Here is a 17,671-nt window from a genome sequence, read left to right as displayed (position 1 = left end):
CTGATCAGCACATTCCTTCAACACTTTTCCGGGGATGTTGTCTGGGCCAGTTGCTTTGTGCGGATTAATCCTCCTGAAGGTACTCCTTACTTCTGCTGAGGTCACGCTGAGATGCTCTTCATCCGGTGGTGAGGTGAGTCTGGTGCTGGGTGGTCTGTTCGGGTCTTCAAAGCGTGCATAGAACTTGTTGAGGGCATCAGGCAGAGATGGGTCTTTGGGACATTGTTCACTCCTTCCTTTATAATCTGTTATGCACTTAATGCCCCTCCACATGCTCCGAGGGTCTTGTGAGATGAATTGACCCTCGATCCTCTTTGCATATGTGGCCTTGGCCCTCTTAATACCAGCAACCAGCTCTTTTCTTGTCCTACTCAGCTCCTCTGAGTTTCCAGACCTGAAGGCAGTGTTCCTGGCTTCCAGCAGGGTACGCACCTCTGCATTCAGCCAAGGTTTTCTGTTTGGGTAGCTTTTAACATTTCTGATAGTGGAGACTGTGTCAGTACATGTACTAATGTAACCCAGTACTGAGGATGTGTATTGGTCAAGATCAAGCGAACCTCCATTTTCAGCAGCTTCTCTGAAAACCTGCCAGTCTGTTCGATCAAAACAATCTCTCAGTATGGGGCCACTGTCCTGGCTCCAACATTTAACTTTCTTTTGTACCGGTCTGGAGCGTCTCAGCGGGGGCATGTAAGCAGGAGCCAGGAAGATTGAGATGTGGTCTGACAGTCCTAAGTGGGGGCGGGGTTCGGCTTTGTATGCATCTTTTACGTTCGTGTAAACACGGTCCAGCGTGCGGTCTCCACGTGTCGGAATCGTCACATGCTGATTAAAGCTTGGGAGACAGTCCTTTAGATTCACGTGGTTAAAGTCTCCGGCTACAACGTAAAGAGCCTCGGGGTGTTTGTTCTGCAGCGAGCTGATGATATCATGAAGCTCCTGCAGTGATTCATTAGCATTAGCGTCCGGAGGAATGTAAACAACTGTGATAAAAGTCACTGTGAACTCTCGGGGGTAGATAATGTGGCCGACATTTCACTGTTATTTGCTCCAAAGCCTTCGAGCATGAGCTATTTACAACAGTACAGTTCGTGGACCAACTTTTACTCACGTAAATGCACACTCCGCCCCCCCGTGATTTCCCCGTTAGCTCGCTGCAGCGGTCCGCTCGAAAAAAAAGTCTGTCATCCAGCTGGAAGACTGGATTACTCTGGGTTCATGAGACACGCCGCCGTTCGGGAAATCCATTCCATAGTTTGAAGCCAACTTGCATCATGGATCGAAAATATCGGCAGGAGGATCGGAAAATCCGATACGCAAGTTATGCTGGTATCGGAGGCCGATACCGATACTGGATCGGATCTGCCCCATCCCTAACCTCAACACCTTAACAGTAGGGGGTTTCTTAAGGTCTTTGTTACTCTAATTCACAGATGAGACCCCTCTGTTCCCATCAAGTGTGAAAACCGGCTGGGAATCTGTCTTAAAGTTGCATCAAAAACCTATAATGCAACTTTCTGTCTTAAAGTTGTAAATAAAAACAACCTACAAAGCCTCGAGTTCAAAGAAATATTCACAGAAGCCTCTCTGTGGGCCTTGCCTGCCTTTGCAAAGTTTCCTGCTCTGTGACAGGAGCGGCACTTACACAGACGGTCAGCTCCATCCTTGATGAAAGCGCAGCAGTGCATACAGGAGAGAAACTGAAGCTAAAGTATCCATCTCATTACACTGGTATTGACCAATATCAATACCCATGTCGTATCGATATAAACATTTGGATCGATCCGCCCACCACTACTTACTGCTACAGCTAGCCTAGCAGCTAGCAGTGACTTGCTAGGTCAGCAGTCATGAAGGATGGTAGAGTTGCATGAACTTCCTTCAGCTCAGGTAACTTTAGCAGATCAAACTGAGGATTACGTTCTTAGAAGATACATGTGTCTTGACAAAAAGTGATGGGACTGCCAAGAAGCGATTGGTGCCTCAGGAGTGCGCACAGGAGCACGCACGGGAGGACATACTGTTTTAGTTCTTTGAACTTAACAAGATTAATACCAGTGAGCAGGAAAACTAATGGATGTGAAGGATCAGCCAGTGGGCGTGCCGGTCGAACCCACTGACGTTGATTGACAGCTGAAGTAATTCTGCTGAAAAGTGGCATTATGAAATAAGCCATTATGAAATAAATAAGCTATCATGAAAAACAGAATTATGAAATAAATAAGGCATCATGAAAAACAGAATTATGAAATAAAATAATAAAAATAAAAAATAATCTTATTTCATAAGGTTTTATTTATTTATTTAATTTTGAGCATTTTGGTGTTCAATACAAAAAGGGCAAAGATTTTGCAAAATGTGAAAAAAGCTGCATTTCCGAGTGTTTTTCGCCCCATTGTGTAATGAGTTAGCTTTTTTTTTTTTTAACTTCACTTCTGAGCCACATCAGCAAGTCCTTTTCCTGATTTGTCTATGTCAATTTGACTTTACATTTGTTTTAAAAGCCACTACAGAAATAAATAACATCCTTCTTTTCCCTGACTCTCCCTTTTCACAATATTTCCTCCTATTCCTTTCGTTTCCACCATTTGGATTTCATTACCTTCGGCATCAGAATCTGTCCGAGCAGTTTGATTTGTGGAAAAAAAAAAGTCGTATCGTCACTGTGACGCGGACTTCTAAAGACCAAAAACCAGACCCATCCGCCCACGTCCATCCCACCACATTCAACCCGAGCGTGGCGCCGGCAGCCACCGTCTGAATCTGTGACTGGCGCTCCAAAGCCTCGCAGGAAGCAGACGCTGCACGGAAGCGTCCTATAAAACATATAGCGTGTTGGCCAAGAATGAGAACAAACAACAGCTGCGAGGAAAGTACAGGAAAAATGAGTTGCCTTCCCACTTGCTGGCTGAGTTGGTATAAACACAACAAAAATCAATGATTCATAAAGTTGTTGTTCTTCAATCTGTACTTTCCAAAATGACAAGGTTTGCCAGCGCATGAGCTCATGAAATCAAAAGGGAACTAAATTGATTCACGTCAAATTGAGATGATCACAAAGCTTTCATGAATGAATCTTGAGTTTTAGTAAACAAATTGCTCTTTGACTCCTAAATCATTTCAAACCTCATACGACACAAAACGGCATAATTATATCTTGGGGAGACAATAGCATCTCTAATATGCTGTCCTTTGGGTTTCATGCTTTTCATTAAGTCACAAACCATCCCATTTGCTTTGTTTGTGGCAGACTTCACACTGTTTTAGAAGGTAAACATTATGTTTTTCACCAAGACGTCCTCCTTCCCTCCCTGATCTCATTCTTTGAGTTAAACTTAGGTTTCAATTAGAGCTAATTGTACATCATTCCAAAACTGTCCTAACAGAGGAGATGGATGACGGTACTGATGAGAGTGGCCCTCGCTTGCCCTCCCATTCAGACCTGTGATATATGCGTCAAACACGCTAAAAGCTGAAGACTCAACATTAAGTCCTGAAAACATCACAGCTTTAAAGATGTAATAAATGCTTCACTGTTGGAGGATGGATAAGAAGGGAAACGGGGGGAAAGTGTTTGGACACACGGATGAGCGAAGACTGGGGCGCAATCAGAGTTTAACTAAAACAGGAAGACGGTCTGCTCCCATCAACATCTCTGCAATGACTTCACCTTAAAGCCGCCCAGACAAGATGGTGACAACTCAGCGAGAGATGGAGAGCTGCAGAAAAACATGCGGTGGGTGTTAAATGGGGAGAGATTACGATAAATGTGAGCAAAGAAAACCAAAGGGGAGAAGAATACCGAAAGGATTAACAGCTCATGCTTTTGAACAGCATGTCTTGTGATTAAGCAATGATAAGTGGTTTTGGTGATGCAAAATCTCGTACGCAATTCGTATGACTAAAATAGGAATTGGTTCATGAACAAACTAGGATATTATTGCTCCCAAACCAAAAGCACTTTCATGCATTTATGTGCACTAGTGTAGAATTGTCCTATTATTCGTATGAAAACTGATTATTTATTACAGGTACCTCTTTCACCTTGGCTGAGTGTGTTTTTTTCCCCATACAAAAGCAAAAAGTATAGTTTAATCAAAATTGCCTGAATAGCTGACTTCAACTTAAAAAACAAGCTGCATAATAAGAGACTGCAGATACAAATTAGCTTTTGCTATAATCTGGTACAGCGCATCAAATGGTGACATTTATGTTTCAATTGTACATTGTCTCTTTTTAAATAAAGTTCATTCATTCATTTTATTTAACAGCAGTGTCCAAAGTTAAAGTCAAAACTTCCATTTTGGTTGGGAAGCATTAAGTGGGAGATCTGGAGATTAACTCAAGATCTCAAATTAAACAATTCAAAAATGAACAACAGTTTTTATAAAAGAGAAAAAAGTGTCAATGAATGGATGAAAGCAGGAAGTTGGTTATTAAGGCTGCTCTCTCTCTCTCACTCTCTCACTCACTCTCTCAATGAACTTTAGTTCAACATTAAATCTCTGATGAAGCGGATTCTACAAAAACATCTAGATTTAAAATTTTATGTTTTCTTCATCATTTGATGTATTTGCACTCGGTGTCTACTTTTACTATTCAGTTTAGATGAGTGATTTTGTTTCTTGTTCAGATATTTTTTTTTTTATTATTATTTTTAGCTTTGCTTTAAAGTTTAATTCTTGCTTTGTGATTTGTACATCTGCGGTTTAGAATAAAGTTGAACTAAAAGCTGTAGCTCTTCTTTAAACATGTCCGAGGGAAATATTCCTGAGATCCAATAATTTTGTTGTTTTTTTTTTTTTTATGATTTTTCAGCCGAGTTAACTTTAACAGATTGTTTAATAGTCATTAAAGTGAAAACAGGATTTCATGATAACGCCGGCACCGCTAATTTATTTTTAATTTTCACTGATTAAAAAAATAAAATAAATTTATACCTGTACAGAAAATGTTTTAAAAAATCATTTCCACCCTCTGTCCCAGACCCGTCCCAGTTCACCTCTGTCTGCCAGGGCTCGGGGTCTGGCCTTGCGCGCTTCTGTGGGTCGACAGCTCGTATGATCCACAGCTGTGACCAGCAGAGCTCAGAGCCGGGGAGATGACGCCCTGCCTGGCCTGAGGGGGCTCCGAGGCTTTGGTGGAGAGGCCCGGGTGGACTGGCGGAGCTCCATCTATCTCGCTCTGAATTTTGTCGTCAGCCACCAAGCACAAAAAAAAAAACCCGCCTGCACTTCAGCATTAGACCACAGTGTTGTCATTGTTTTTAAAATCTTAAACATAGATCCAGCTGCTGCTCAGAGTTCGAGTTATTGCAAATGGTGGATCGAGTTGTTTGGAAAGTTTCTCAAACAACCAGTGACTCCACCCCCTGACCAATCAGTAACCGACAGAGTTCTGACGTCATGTTTTGGTGCCGTTCGGCCCGCTTGGAACCCCAGAGAAAAAGGGACTGAAAAAGGGACCAGTTCCACAAACCGTTACTAGTGGAAAAGCCTTGGAACCGTGCTGTCGAGTCGAACCGTGCTGTACTGTCACTAATGGAAAAGAGCAATAGGTCATAGTTATAACCACATGATGATGCTTACCGTTCTGGATATCCTTCATGTCGAGATGAATGCTGGACATCAGGATACCAACAGCCTGTGAACGCTTGTTGCTCAGCAGTTTCACCACCTAAAGGGATGATGCAAAGAGACAGTAGCAGGAAGTTTCACAGCTGGTGGGAATAAAGAAAGACACTTTAAACCCTGTTCAGAACGCTCAACGTACACACAAGCTAATAAAAACATTTATGACTGAAAATTAAAGTTAGTACGTTAGGTTTCTTTCCACAACGAACATTAAAAAAAATTACGCTGACTGCTGTGATTTTCATTTACAATTATCTAACTCTTTACAACAATTAAACAGTTCAGGCATTTTCTTCCTCAAAAGAAAACGGGTTTCTTTGGCTCAGTATGGTCAAAACAACCAAGCCAAATTAAAACACCTAAAACAGTTCCAGTGTCGAGATGTGTCATTATCTCCATCCCAGTAAGATATGCTGAATTGAAGCTTGTCTGAGTAAGCAAAAGTGTGCGCTGGGTTGCAAAGTGGTGAATGGACAGCACAGGAAACCCAAAGCCTGCTGAGATCCAGACAGAACGCTTCCATTGAAACCAGATCAGACAGACCACAGACCTCTTAAACATACAGGAAGTTCTATCACCAGGCCCCAAATGTCTGTTTTCCTGGACCCAACCACATTTTCAACGAGCAGGCTGACTGAGACATGATGCGGACTGCTGAGCCTGTGATAACCAAAGGGGAGGGTGACTGATAAAAGTGCAGCAACAAAAAAAGTTAGTGTTCTCAGCTGATTTAAGTGTAAAAATAGATGGAAAGCATATTAAAGAGTTCACCTCTACATCATTCTGAAATCAGAATTCCCTAGAAATCTTTCCTACTAATGAAACAGCCGAATATGTGATCTAAAATATTTTTGTGGCAAACCATTTTATTAAAACAACCCTAAAAGATTGATCTAATAAGTGTCTCATGGGAGCCATGTGGGTTTGAGCTTTTGGCTTAAAAGAAATTAAAAGAAAATTTAAAGAAATCCTTTAAGTCATTATAATTATTTGTTGATCCTTTGATCGATTATCATTTCAGGGTTGGTCAAAATCAGTCCCATATAACTCTGAATCACAAGTAATACACTTTCTTGTCCAACATTATCTCCCAAAATCAGATGAAAGCTGAAAATATTCCAATTTAGAAGTTTGCAAAAAATAATCACATGGCTGGTTTGTCGCTTAGGATCGCAGAGTTGAACTCTTCTTAATTAACACAGAGGTTGTCAAAACACAACTAACTGAAGTGTACACCCATATTTCTAAAAATGTTTTAAAGATGCCTTATGTGACAATAAAAAAAGTACTTTAAAAGTGTCAGTTTAACTGAACTTGCAGGATAATAACTCAGGTACCATGCAAAATTGATGACACCTAAGTATTGAAATTACTACTTAGGTATTTTTCAAATATAAAATGCCAAAGACTCTGGAACTATTCCCCCCCCCCCCCCCCACACACACACACACACATTTTAGAAATCAAGCAATAAATTAGACAACAGCTATAATAAAATAATGTGATATTTAAAAAGCAGGTGCAGTGAGCTATTTAAAAGCAAGCCCTAAAACCAAACCTCATTTTTTTTTTTTAGGTATGTTCTGTGCCTTGTATAGTACAATTTATCATCCAAGTCTTGACCAGAAATAGATCACATGTCCCAACACAATTACTCATTTCACCACAGTGTAGTAGTCACAGCATGAAAGCTCTCGCTCAAACCTTTATTGGAAAAGGAAACATTAACACTTTACAAGCTGCAATGATAGTAGTCCTTGACATTGATTACTTATGTCAGGACAGGCCTTTACAACAGCCAAGGAGTGACGTCAAAGGTGCTCTCTAGTGGTAGCTCTGAGCAGGACGTGTCCCTTCTCGTTACAAAAAGATGAATAAAAGATTCACAGCAAATCAGAAAGATGGGGAGAGTTGCAGACGTAGAAAACAATCATCTATGAAGGTCTGGGGTGGGTGCTAATGCGCTGGAAGTATCAAATGTTCACTTTAAACTAGGGTCAGTCAATGTCCTGTTTTTGTAATATTAAAATAATCAGTATTTTCTTGCGCATTATGTAAAACCAAAGTAATTCAACGTCAACACATATTGGCATTCACTCAGTTACAACACAATATAAGGAATTTTAGCTTCAGCTCCTTTAAGCTTTTCTCAGTTTCAGTGTTTAGTCATTTTATTGGCCAAAATATAGTTTTAATAGCTAAAAGTCAATGAAAACGTGTCTGATAACACTGTGGATTTCTTCAGCAAGTGTGTATTTATGTGAAAAGCTAATAAGCCAAGTGAGTTTCGGTACTTTGTTCTGAGTTTCAAGATGAATTTTATTTAACTTGGTTAACGGAAGGTAAACTGGTCATATATGGTACATTCAGTTTTAATGTTTTAGCAAGTTTAAACATACAATTATTTAGTAGTTTTGGGTTTTCCCGTAAAAACTTTACTTTTTTAAATCTCCACAACTTTTATCAACCACATCTTTGATGACAGCTTAATCAAAATGCAAAAGCCGGAGCAGAAATAACTTATCAACATTCTAAAATGCCCTGTGCAATGCAGCTGCACTTTGCCAAAGCCATGACGGGGCAGAGTGTAGTCTAGTGCTACTCAACCTTTCGGCCCTCGCCAGAGGAGGAGGGCGACCACAGCTAAAACAATTGAGACGGATTGAACTCCGATACAATCTTGGGCAGGAATGTTGGGTTCAGAGAGCGGACAACACTCAACCTTTTTCGTCTGAAACCAAAAGCTTTCACCTTTAACTTAGAATGTAAAATTTGCTTTATCTTATGACACATTATTCCAAACAAAACAACGTTTTAACAGAAAAAAAAAATACATTTCAAATTTTGATCTCCAAATGGCTCAAAAATGGGGAATGTCAGAGAGCCTAAAAGATAATATCTGTGGTATTAAACATGTCATTCTTTGGGCAACAATTTTCTAAACACCTGTGAAGGACTGGGCTCAACAACAAAAAGCTTTATGAACTCTAGGGGAAAAAATGGAGGAGGGGTAAAGGGGGGACTATTGGCACAAAAAGCTGCCAGTGTAATTTCTGAGCACCAGCTGCTTCTCCATGCTCAGACCACACAGTTTGTGCTTCAATCCAGGACTAGCCCAGAAACGTTGCCAACTGCAAGGTCTAAAACTTGCCTTTTTATGTTTATGTTCAGTACAAGCAGAGCCTTTAGACTAAGACTGCACTCCTGCAGAAGAATTAGATAATGTCATTACTCTTCAAAACTACACAAGCCAGCATTTGACCCAATCCTGTGGACACAAAAATTTAGCCCTTTTACAAAGTGAAGGGTTGGTGAGCAAAAGACATGTCCGAAAAACAAAATGAACTCATATTTTCCAAGACAAAGGCTCTTATCAAATCCTTTAAATCAAGATTAGTGCAAAGCGCTAGAGCACATCTGGGAACTAAAAATACCAAGTTACAACCAAACTGTGAAACTTAAAATTTCTAAATCTCTTATGTTGGATTTTAGGGAAAATGCACAGCTCTTTGTAGACTAATGGCATGTGATGGGGAGTTATGTATAAAACTGCCCAACCTCACCATCAACAATCATCGTGAAACTAGAAGTGGTGGCCAAGGGTCATGGTGAAGACAGAGCACTGCTCTACATTCAAATTATGAAACATATATTGGGCATCAGGCTTCCCTGAACTGGACTTTTCTAACCCAAGAAGCTACAAGCAAATATTACTGGACACCCAACCAGCAAGCATTGGAGATAAATGAAGTATCAAAGAGATTGCGTATTTGATTGGAGAAAGTTTCCTTACCACTGTTAGCAACAATTAAGGTCTTTAAAAAATGCATCTTCTTCATCTTCAAGTGCTTATCTGTAGTTGGTTCACAGAGGCAACAGGTCCAAGAAATAAACCCAGACATCTCTCTCCCCAACAATACTTTATAGCTCAGCTTGGGGGACCCCAAGGTATTCCCTGGCCAGAGAAGATACACAATCCCTCCGTGGATTGTGTATCTAAGGACACCTCTCTCCCTGGGCAACTCCGGAGTAGGAGAGAGCCCAGCCTCTCTCTTCATAAGTTGGATTCCAGAGCCCAAGCTGTGCGTAGAGGTGAGCCCACCTTAAGTAGTTGGTATTGCTCAACCTCACACACAAGTTCTGGCTCGCTACCCACCAGCCAGGTAACACTCAAAGTCACCAAAATCAGTTAATGCTGCCAAAAATCGACATGGCTACCCAGTTTGCTATGCATCCAACATTGATGGACCTCCGTACAGGTGGTGGGCCTGTGGCAATGGCTTCTTCTAGTTTCTTCGGGCTTGGCTCGGCCAAGCCCTAGGAACCAAGGATCGACCACAAGGAACTCGCTGGCAAGCTTCCCCGCCCCAGGCCTGGCTCCAGGGGGGTGTCCCAGTTTTCATCTTCCGGGCGAGGTATTCTTATGCCTCTGTTGTGGATCCATCAAGGTTTTAATTTTGAATCCCTCTTAGTCTGATCCCTCCCCTTAGGTCTGCTTGCCATGGGAGACCCTACCAGGGTTTAATGCCCCTGACAACATAGCCCTCATGACCACATGAATACTTGAACCCCTCCACCATGTTAAGTTAGCAATTTTGCAGAGAGGCATCACTTTTATAGAACTGGGGCAAGGGAAAAAGCATCTGGAGAAACTGACTTTTGAGGAAGGCTACAACTTACACGACTGGTAAGCAAATCACAAATGATCACAGACACACTCGTGTACATTGAATTGCAACATAGCTTCTGACATGCTCCGTCCTGATTCAGACAGAGATCAAATACTTGTTGACTGCACACCCGCAGGCGCTTCATTAACAATTGACTGTCACCTAGTAAGCTATCTCGTCTTGAAGAAATATTCTTGCACTCTGACAACCATGAGAAACATTCCTCATACTGAAAATGCAGTGAAGTGGAGCAATAGCCTCAATAGGAAAATAAAATTCAGAACAGGTACAAAAAGGACACATTTCTCTAATCAGGTACATTTGCTTTTTTATTTTAAATTTTATTTAGGAGTTAAAAATTAAACTTTATTCAACTTGACCCTTAAGCTTCATCTTAGTTTAAAAATTCAAGTTACCATTTCCTACGAACTAAAACATTTCCCAATAATGTTGGTGCCTTCGAACAACATTTTATTGCCGCAGAAACTGCAAATGATTCCCCAGAGTCTCAATTAGATGGGTAAAACACTCATCCCTTGAGTAACAATTTGCTATTTTATCATAAATTTGAAGAACAGCACATCAATTTAAAGATTATGACAAGAGCACGTTTAAACTGTAGATCAAATGTTTGACTCAGAAATTGATGACATGACAAAGTGTACGGGCGAGAGAACCAGTCGAGCTATTAAACCAAGTCATACAGAAATCACAATGGGGAGGAACCACACCATGAAATACAACTCCCAAGCCTCACTCTCCTTCACTCATTTCCCTTCCCACTCTCTCTGAGCAGTCATCATGGTCATAAGGTTTCCTCGCTGCACGCGAGTCTTTGGCTCCATGCCACAAGATGGTCACGAGGGAGTCGGTTGGGAGCCAGATCTCACACCACATAATAACTGTCTGGCTACAGCAGTTCCTCGTGTCACTCAAAGTGACTCTGGGAGTGTCAGTGAGAAATGGAAAGGAACAAGGCAAAGGAGTGAAAGTGAAGATTGGGACAGGTCCAAAGGGTGCCTGTCTGGGCATTTAAAAAAAAAAAAAAACGGACAATAAACAGAAAGAATCACATACCTGTTTGGTCTTTGACTTGCTGATCGTGTCTGAAATTGGTTTCTTCTTTTCTTTAACAGCATTTTTAGAGAACAGATCCACAAATTCTTCAAAATTAATTGTTGGTTCTTCAATTTTTTGCCACACTAGTGGTCCAGTGTTTCTAAAGGAAGAATGAAGGATAAACTATCACTAAAACAAATAGGAGATGTTTAATCTGCCATTATCTAGTTGGAAAAAAAAAACAAAAAACACTTAAACCTTTTTAGGAATACAGTGCACATTGGTTATCTTTAACAGTAAAAGTTATAAACTTGTGGCAACAAATTAAGGTTCTATGCTGGTGAAGATTCTCAGTCATCCAGGACATGATGAATTCAAAAAGCGTTCAATACAAGCCTTATAACCTGTATCTCTCACTCTCTGCTCTTTGAATTGAGAAAGCTCCTCGGATGAGGAGCGAAACGTCTTCTGTTACAAATAAAGTCCAGTTGTTTTTGTATTGAACGCTTTTTGAAATTAAGGTTCTACAAACTTTCAACAAAACAAAGGAATTTATTTTGAGACTTTCATGCAGCTACATTTTCCAAGCCCTAATAAGGACAAAAAACCTTGATCAAGTCAATTCTCTGCTGACCACAATGCCTGGACTGCATCACTTTCTTTTTCCACAAGGTTAGCATCTCCATTACCATTCACAGCATGCGGCTGATCTTTATCTTAAGTGGACAAGCTTCCTCTCAAATCTCTACTGTTAAGAAAATACTTTTGCGCAAATGACCCATATCTATCTCTACTCTTAGCGTATCCTTACTTTTTTGCGTGCAGCTGTATGCGGGTCCAGTAGAGTGGCTTCATTGGCTTGGGGGGCTCCATCACAGGTTTGGCAGGAGCAGCTTCCTGAACCACCATTGAAGAAATTGAACCTGGAGGCAAAGAGCCAAAACCTAGAGGTGGGGGTGGAGGAGGGGGGCCCATTCCTGGTGGAGGAGGTGGGGGTGGAGGTCCAACACCCAATGGGGGAGGAGGTGGAGGCCCAAAGCTTGGAGGTGGTGGAGGTGGTGGCGGACAAGGTTGTACACCAGGTAAGGGAGGAGGAGGTGGTGGTGGTGGTGGTGGTGGAGCAACACTTCCCGATGGTAAAGGAGGAAGTGAAGGCATACCCTGTAAGCTTAAAGATGGGGGAGGTGGAGGACATGGAAGGGTGCTGCCCAGCTGCTTTTGTTTGCAGGTGCATACAAAGTTCTCTGCAGATTTGGAGGTGGCAGATGAAACGATGTGGCCAGATCCTTCATTCAAATGCGTGTTAAATCTAACCCCCTCCTCTACAGGTGAAGTTTGAACGGACACCTCTTGGTGCATCTTTTCCAGTCTTTCACCCCTCATCTGGGAAGTTTTGTGAGGGGCATTGCCAAGAGCTCCCATGTTGTCCTCACTCCTCTTTGCCAAAGAATGCTGCTGGCCTTCTAACACAGCGATCTTACTCCGCAAGTCATCGACTGTCTTCTCCAGCTGAGGGATCAGACAACTTTCATCCTCTGAGGATGACTGCCCGGCCTTCAGCCAAATGGATTTTGTCTGTCAATAAAACAAAAAAAAAAAGGAAGAAGAAATAGAAACAAGCAAGAAAAATAAATAAATTCTGTGGAGTGGTATCAGTAGTATGCTATAAAATGGAAATTTGCTTATTCCATAAAATAATCTATGAGTTACTGAAGACGTTAAATTTAAAAATGATCTGGAAAACATTTTTATTTCAATAAAAACAGGAAAAACATTAACAGTAAAATGCAATAGAATGAGCTTGGCAGCCAAAGATTAGTGAAGGTAAAAAAAAGTTAGAACGTCCTTAATGTCTAGACTCAATCAGATCTCTGGCTTCTGGTTAGAGCGGGGATGAGGGGATACAAGAGATTTGACTCCAGAGACAGGGAGTCTTACCTGGGCAACCACATGGGGAGGATTTGTGATCTCGTCCATAATTTCCCATAATGGGTTGATTTGTTACATCCTGAGAATCCTCAGTTAATTTAAAAAAATGTTTGAGGAAATCCTCTTGGACAATTGTATATTTTTTTTCTTAGAATAAGTCTGACCTCTGGTGGACAAAAAACAATTTACAACTCAAAGATCAAAATGATGCATGACCCAAAAAAAAAAAAAAAAAAAAAAAAAAGTTTGTTTTTCTCAATCTTCGGCAAAAAGCAATCACAATTCATATGCTAGTTTTAAATTTAACTTTATGATACATCTTCAACATTGTTTTATGCAGTGCCTACTTTTTATTTGTATTCCTTAATTCTTGTTCCCCCTTTAAATACTGATCATTGTGCAGAGTGGAAAACTCTTGGACTGAAAACAAAATGTACACGCATTACATTACATTTGACCAACCTGAAAGTGCAGCTCGCCAGGTGGCTTTGAAGATCGATGCAGAGGTGATCTTAAACCTCTAGCTGTTGAGCGGCCCCCATAGAGTTCCCACAGGTGGGAGGATACTGGGAGGCCTACACACGCCCAGGTGTACAGCTGCTCTTCCTGCATACAATTCCAAATCCAAAAATTAGTACATTATACACACAAACTGTGTATACAAACCAACCACTAGGGAGCACAAGTTAGTCAATCAATCAATCAAACTTTATTTATAGAGCCCTTTACAGCAGCCAAAAGGTGCACAAAGTGCTGCACAGTACAGAAGTTAAAAACAAACAAGAATAAAAAAAATAAAAATAAAAAATCAGTCAGTTAAAAACAAAAACAATTACAATTAAAACATAGCAAAATTGTCAAAGACCTACCAGGTATTAAAAGCCTGCCTGAATAAAAAGGTTTTAAGATTAGATTTAAAATGCTCCATGTCAGTGATGGTGCACAAGTTAGTGTGTCTCCTGTGTCAATCCCAAGCCTGGGTGAATGGTGAGGGCTGTGTCAGGAAGGGCTTCTGATATAAAACACTTTTGCCAAAACTAATATGCAAGTTCATCTGCATCACTATATCATATCGGTCGAGGCCCGGGTTTACAACAACCATCGCTGGTGCTGTTGACAAAACAGGGTGCCGATGGAAATTGTGCTACTGTTAGTCAAAGATCACGAGGAGGGAAACGTGTCAGGAGACAGAGGGAGAAGAAGAAAGCAAGAATGTAGGACTGAGGGTTGCAACTCTAAATGTGGGGACAATGACAGGCAAAGGTAGAGAAGCTGACTCACATGATGCAGAGAAGGAAGGTAGAGGTTTTATGTGTCCAAAAGACCAAGTGGATGAGCATCAAATCTTGCAGCAATGAAGCAAGGTTTAAACCGTTTCACCACAGTATTGATAGAAAGAGAAATGAAGGGTGGTCCTGAAGGAGGAGTTAGCAGAGGAGAAAAAGAGTGTCAGGGTGATTGTATCTGAAGGTAAAAGTAGAGGGTCTGATGTTAAATGCTGTCAGTCGTTATGCTCCACAGGTTGGATGTGAGGTAGAGGAGAAAGGGACATTTTGGAAGAAGTGATAGAGAGTATTCCCAGGGAGAAGAGAGTGGTGATTGGAGCAGAGATGAATGGACATGTTAGTGAAGGAAACAGAAGGGATGAGGAAGTGTTGGGTAAGTTCTATTTCTTATAGTCTTCGCCCTCTAAGAGCTGTCGCTGGTGGGTTTATCCCATCATGCAAAGCATCACAATAGAGTCGGCAACTTTCCTTCTTCGTTCTTCTGACAGTGCCATTAGCTTGCTGAAGAAAAAATGGGAGCAGATTACCCGCTCTTAACGTAATTTATACGGACCGGGTGGGGCCCACACAACAGGTGGGTGTGGACTAAGTTTTTCAGTGCGATGCTTTGCATGATGGGATAAACCCACCAGCGACAGCTCTTAAAGGGCTACGCCTATACTCATGGAATCTGGGGTTACAGTACGTAACCAACGTTTGGTGTGAAGGAAACAAACCAGGAAGGACAGATGGTGGATTTTGCCAAGAGAATGAAAATGGCTGTAGTCAACACTTGTTTCCAAAAGCGGGAGGAACATAAAGTGACCTATAAGAGTGGAGGAAGGAGTACACAGGTCGACTACATTCTATGTAGAAGAGGAAACCTTAGGGAGATTGGAGACTGTCGGGTTGTGGCAGGGAGAGCGTGGCCAAAGAGCATCAGATGGTTGTGTGTGTAGAATGACTGTTGTTAAGAGAAAAAGAGTAAAATCAAAGAAGACTAAATGGTGGAAGCTGAGGAACAAAGAATGTGAGAAATTCAGAGCTGTTAAAGGCTCCGACTGAAAAGAAAGAGCTTCCAGATGACTGGGCTACTACAGCAACAGTAATCAGAGAGACAGGCAGGAAGGTATGTGGTGTGACATATGGGCAGAGAATAGATAAAGAAACCTGGTTGTGGAATAGTGAAGTGCAGGAAGCTTTTTTTAAAAAAAAAAAAAAAAAAAAGAGGTTAGCAGTGGTTAATTTGAGCCAGATCCTGCCGGAACAAGATCCGGGCACAACCTCATTTTCACTGTGTGCTTCCAGGAACTGTTCTCTTGGATCCGTCAGCTCATATCGCTGTGCATAAAAGTCCAAAGTCATTGCACATTTTAATTTTGATTATTTATTAAAAATACAACGAGAGGAGACGTTATCCATGTCTGTGGAGTGGATGTTACTGCTGCAGCAGGTGCAATAGGTTGCGCACACGCTGCTGCCAGCAGAGCCGCTGACCGCGTGTCCCGCGGGGATGAAGCCTCTTCATCCACCTTCAGCTGTGTCTCAGAACCCAAAGCAGCGCAAACAAACATTTTAACGGCACAAACCAGCACAAACCACTCATTGTATTTACTGGAATTTTTTGACGTGGATGGGGTGTAAGCTTCACCAAGCTCAGCTGTGCACCCTGCAGACAGTGCATGTTTTACGCACAGGAGCGTCTCCAGACAGCTCTGCAGAGCACGCACAACTGCCAACGTGTCAGAACTCCTGCATGCATTTCAAAGATAATAAATAACAAAGCTTAGTTAAAAAAAATACAAGTGATGTGTATTATTCACATTACGTTTCAAAATTCGTCAAAATAACAGGATCAAAATGTCGAAAAGACCGTCCAGTTTATTATCTAAAATAAATGGATGGATAGATGGATGGATTGTTGTTAGCTGGACAACAGAGAATTGAAGCAGTGGTGATAGAGATTGGAGAAGAACAACATGCTGGACTGAATTCAGCTGAGAAGAGTTTGGGTTGGACACAGAAGATTGTTTGTTTGTGTGTGTGTGTGTGTGTGGGGGGGGGGGGGGGGACGTTTGACAGAATTGAAGCAGATATATTCATTGCTCTCTAAAATAATAAATTCAATTCAACCTTTATTTATACGGGTTGTTAGTCTCATTGAGCCTGGTCATTTACAAGAGAGAACCGTTTTTAATCAATTTAATCAAATGTTTACAGATGTTTAACAACATGTTAAAATGCACAAAAAATGCAGGAAATGGCATCTTTTTTTTTCCAGAAGTGATTTAAAGATGAAAATGTACCAGTGTGAGAGTCTGTGTGAAGTTAATGATGACCACTTATCCAATGAATACAAGGTGCAGTGATGGGTACGGTAGTTACAGCCAGTTATGAATCTTAATGCATCGTGATAGACAGCGAGCAGCATTTGCAAGGTGCCTGCAGGAGCATTCATGCAACTAATGTCACCATAGTCAAAGGAGGTAAGGAAAGTAGCAGTTACCATGTGTTTTTTAACATTCATTCTTAGACAGGATCTATTTTTGAAAAAGAAACCCAGTTTTACTTTTTTTTTTTTTAAACAGTTTTCAACATTAGGCTTAAAAGAGAGATATGAGTCGACCAAGATACCAAAGTATTTGTAAGAATCAACCAACTCAATAGGAACACCATTTGAAGATAAAATAGAACGAAGGACTGCTGGAACTGACTTCCTCTTTGAAAACAATATCCCTTTGGTTTTGACAGCATTTAGCACCAATGTGTGTGTCTTATCTCACTCAGCCTTATAACCTGAATCTCTCACTCACTGCTCATTGAATTGAGAAAGTTCCTCGGATGAGGAGCGAAACGTCTTCTGTTTCAAATAAAGTCCAGTTGTTTTTGTATTGAACGCTTTTTGAATTCATCATGTCCTGGATGACTGAGAATCTTCACCAGCACATTTAGCACCAAGTTTGAAACAGAACAAATCTGACTGGATGATGTCAAAAGCGGACTGTAAAAGTGGGAAAACCTTAGCAACTGTTTTAGCTCGACAAACAACCGTGTCATTGCCATAGAAGCCACAGTTAGTGAGGATCCACAACCTCTCCTCCTCCACCATAACCCT

General features: G+C 41.2%; 1 protein-coding gene across 1 annotated transcript in view; it reads right to left on the bottom strand.

Annotated features, from left to right (window-relative positions):
- The window catches only part of LOC119418836 (formin-2), a 56,866-nt gene that overhangs the window by 26,684 nt on the left and 12,511 nt on the right, over positions 1 to 17,671 (bottom strand). The window contains exons 4-7 of the mRNA XM_037686133.1: positions 13,754 to 13,897; positions 12,174 to 12,937; positions 11,381 to 11,522; positions 5,589 to 5,676 (exon numbers count right to left, since the gene is read on the bottom strand). Of these exons, the coding sequence (XP_037542061.1) occupies positions 5,589 to 5,676; positions 11,381 to 11,522; positions 12,174 to 12,937; positions 13,754 to 13,897 (1,138 nt within the window). The remainder of the gene's footprint in view (positions 1 to 5,588; positions 5,677 to 11,380; positions 11,523 to 12,173; positions 12,938 to 13,753; positions 13,898 to 17,671) is intronic.

This window comes from Nematolebias whitei, chromosome 1 (genome assembly GCF_014905685.2).
Source record: "Nematolebias whitei isolate Nwh7 chromosome 1, NemWhi1, whole genome shotgun sequence".
In the NCBI taxonomy this organism is placed as follows: Eukaryota; Metazoa; Chordata; class Actinopteri; order Cyprinodontiformes; family Rivulidae; genus Nematolebias; species Nematolebias whitei.
Note: the sequence above shows the minus strand (reverse complement) of the source record. Positions and strands in the feature narration are given on the sequence as shown.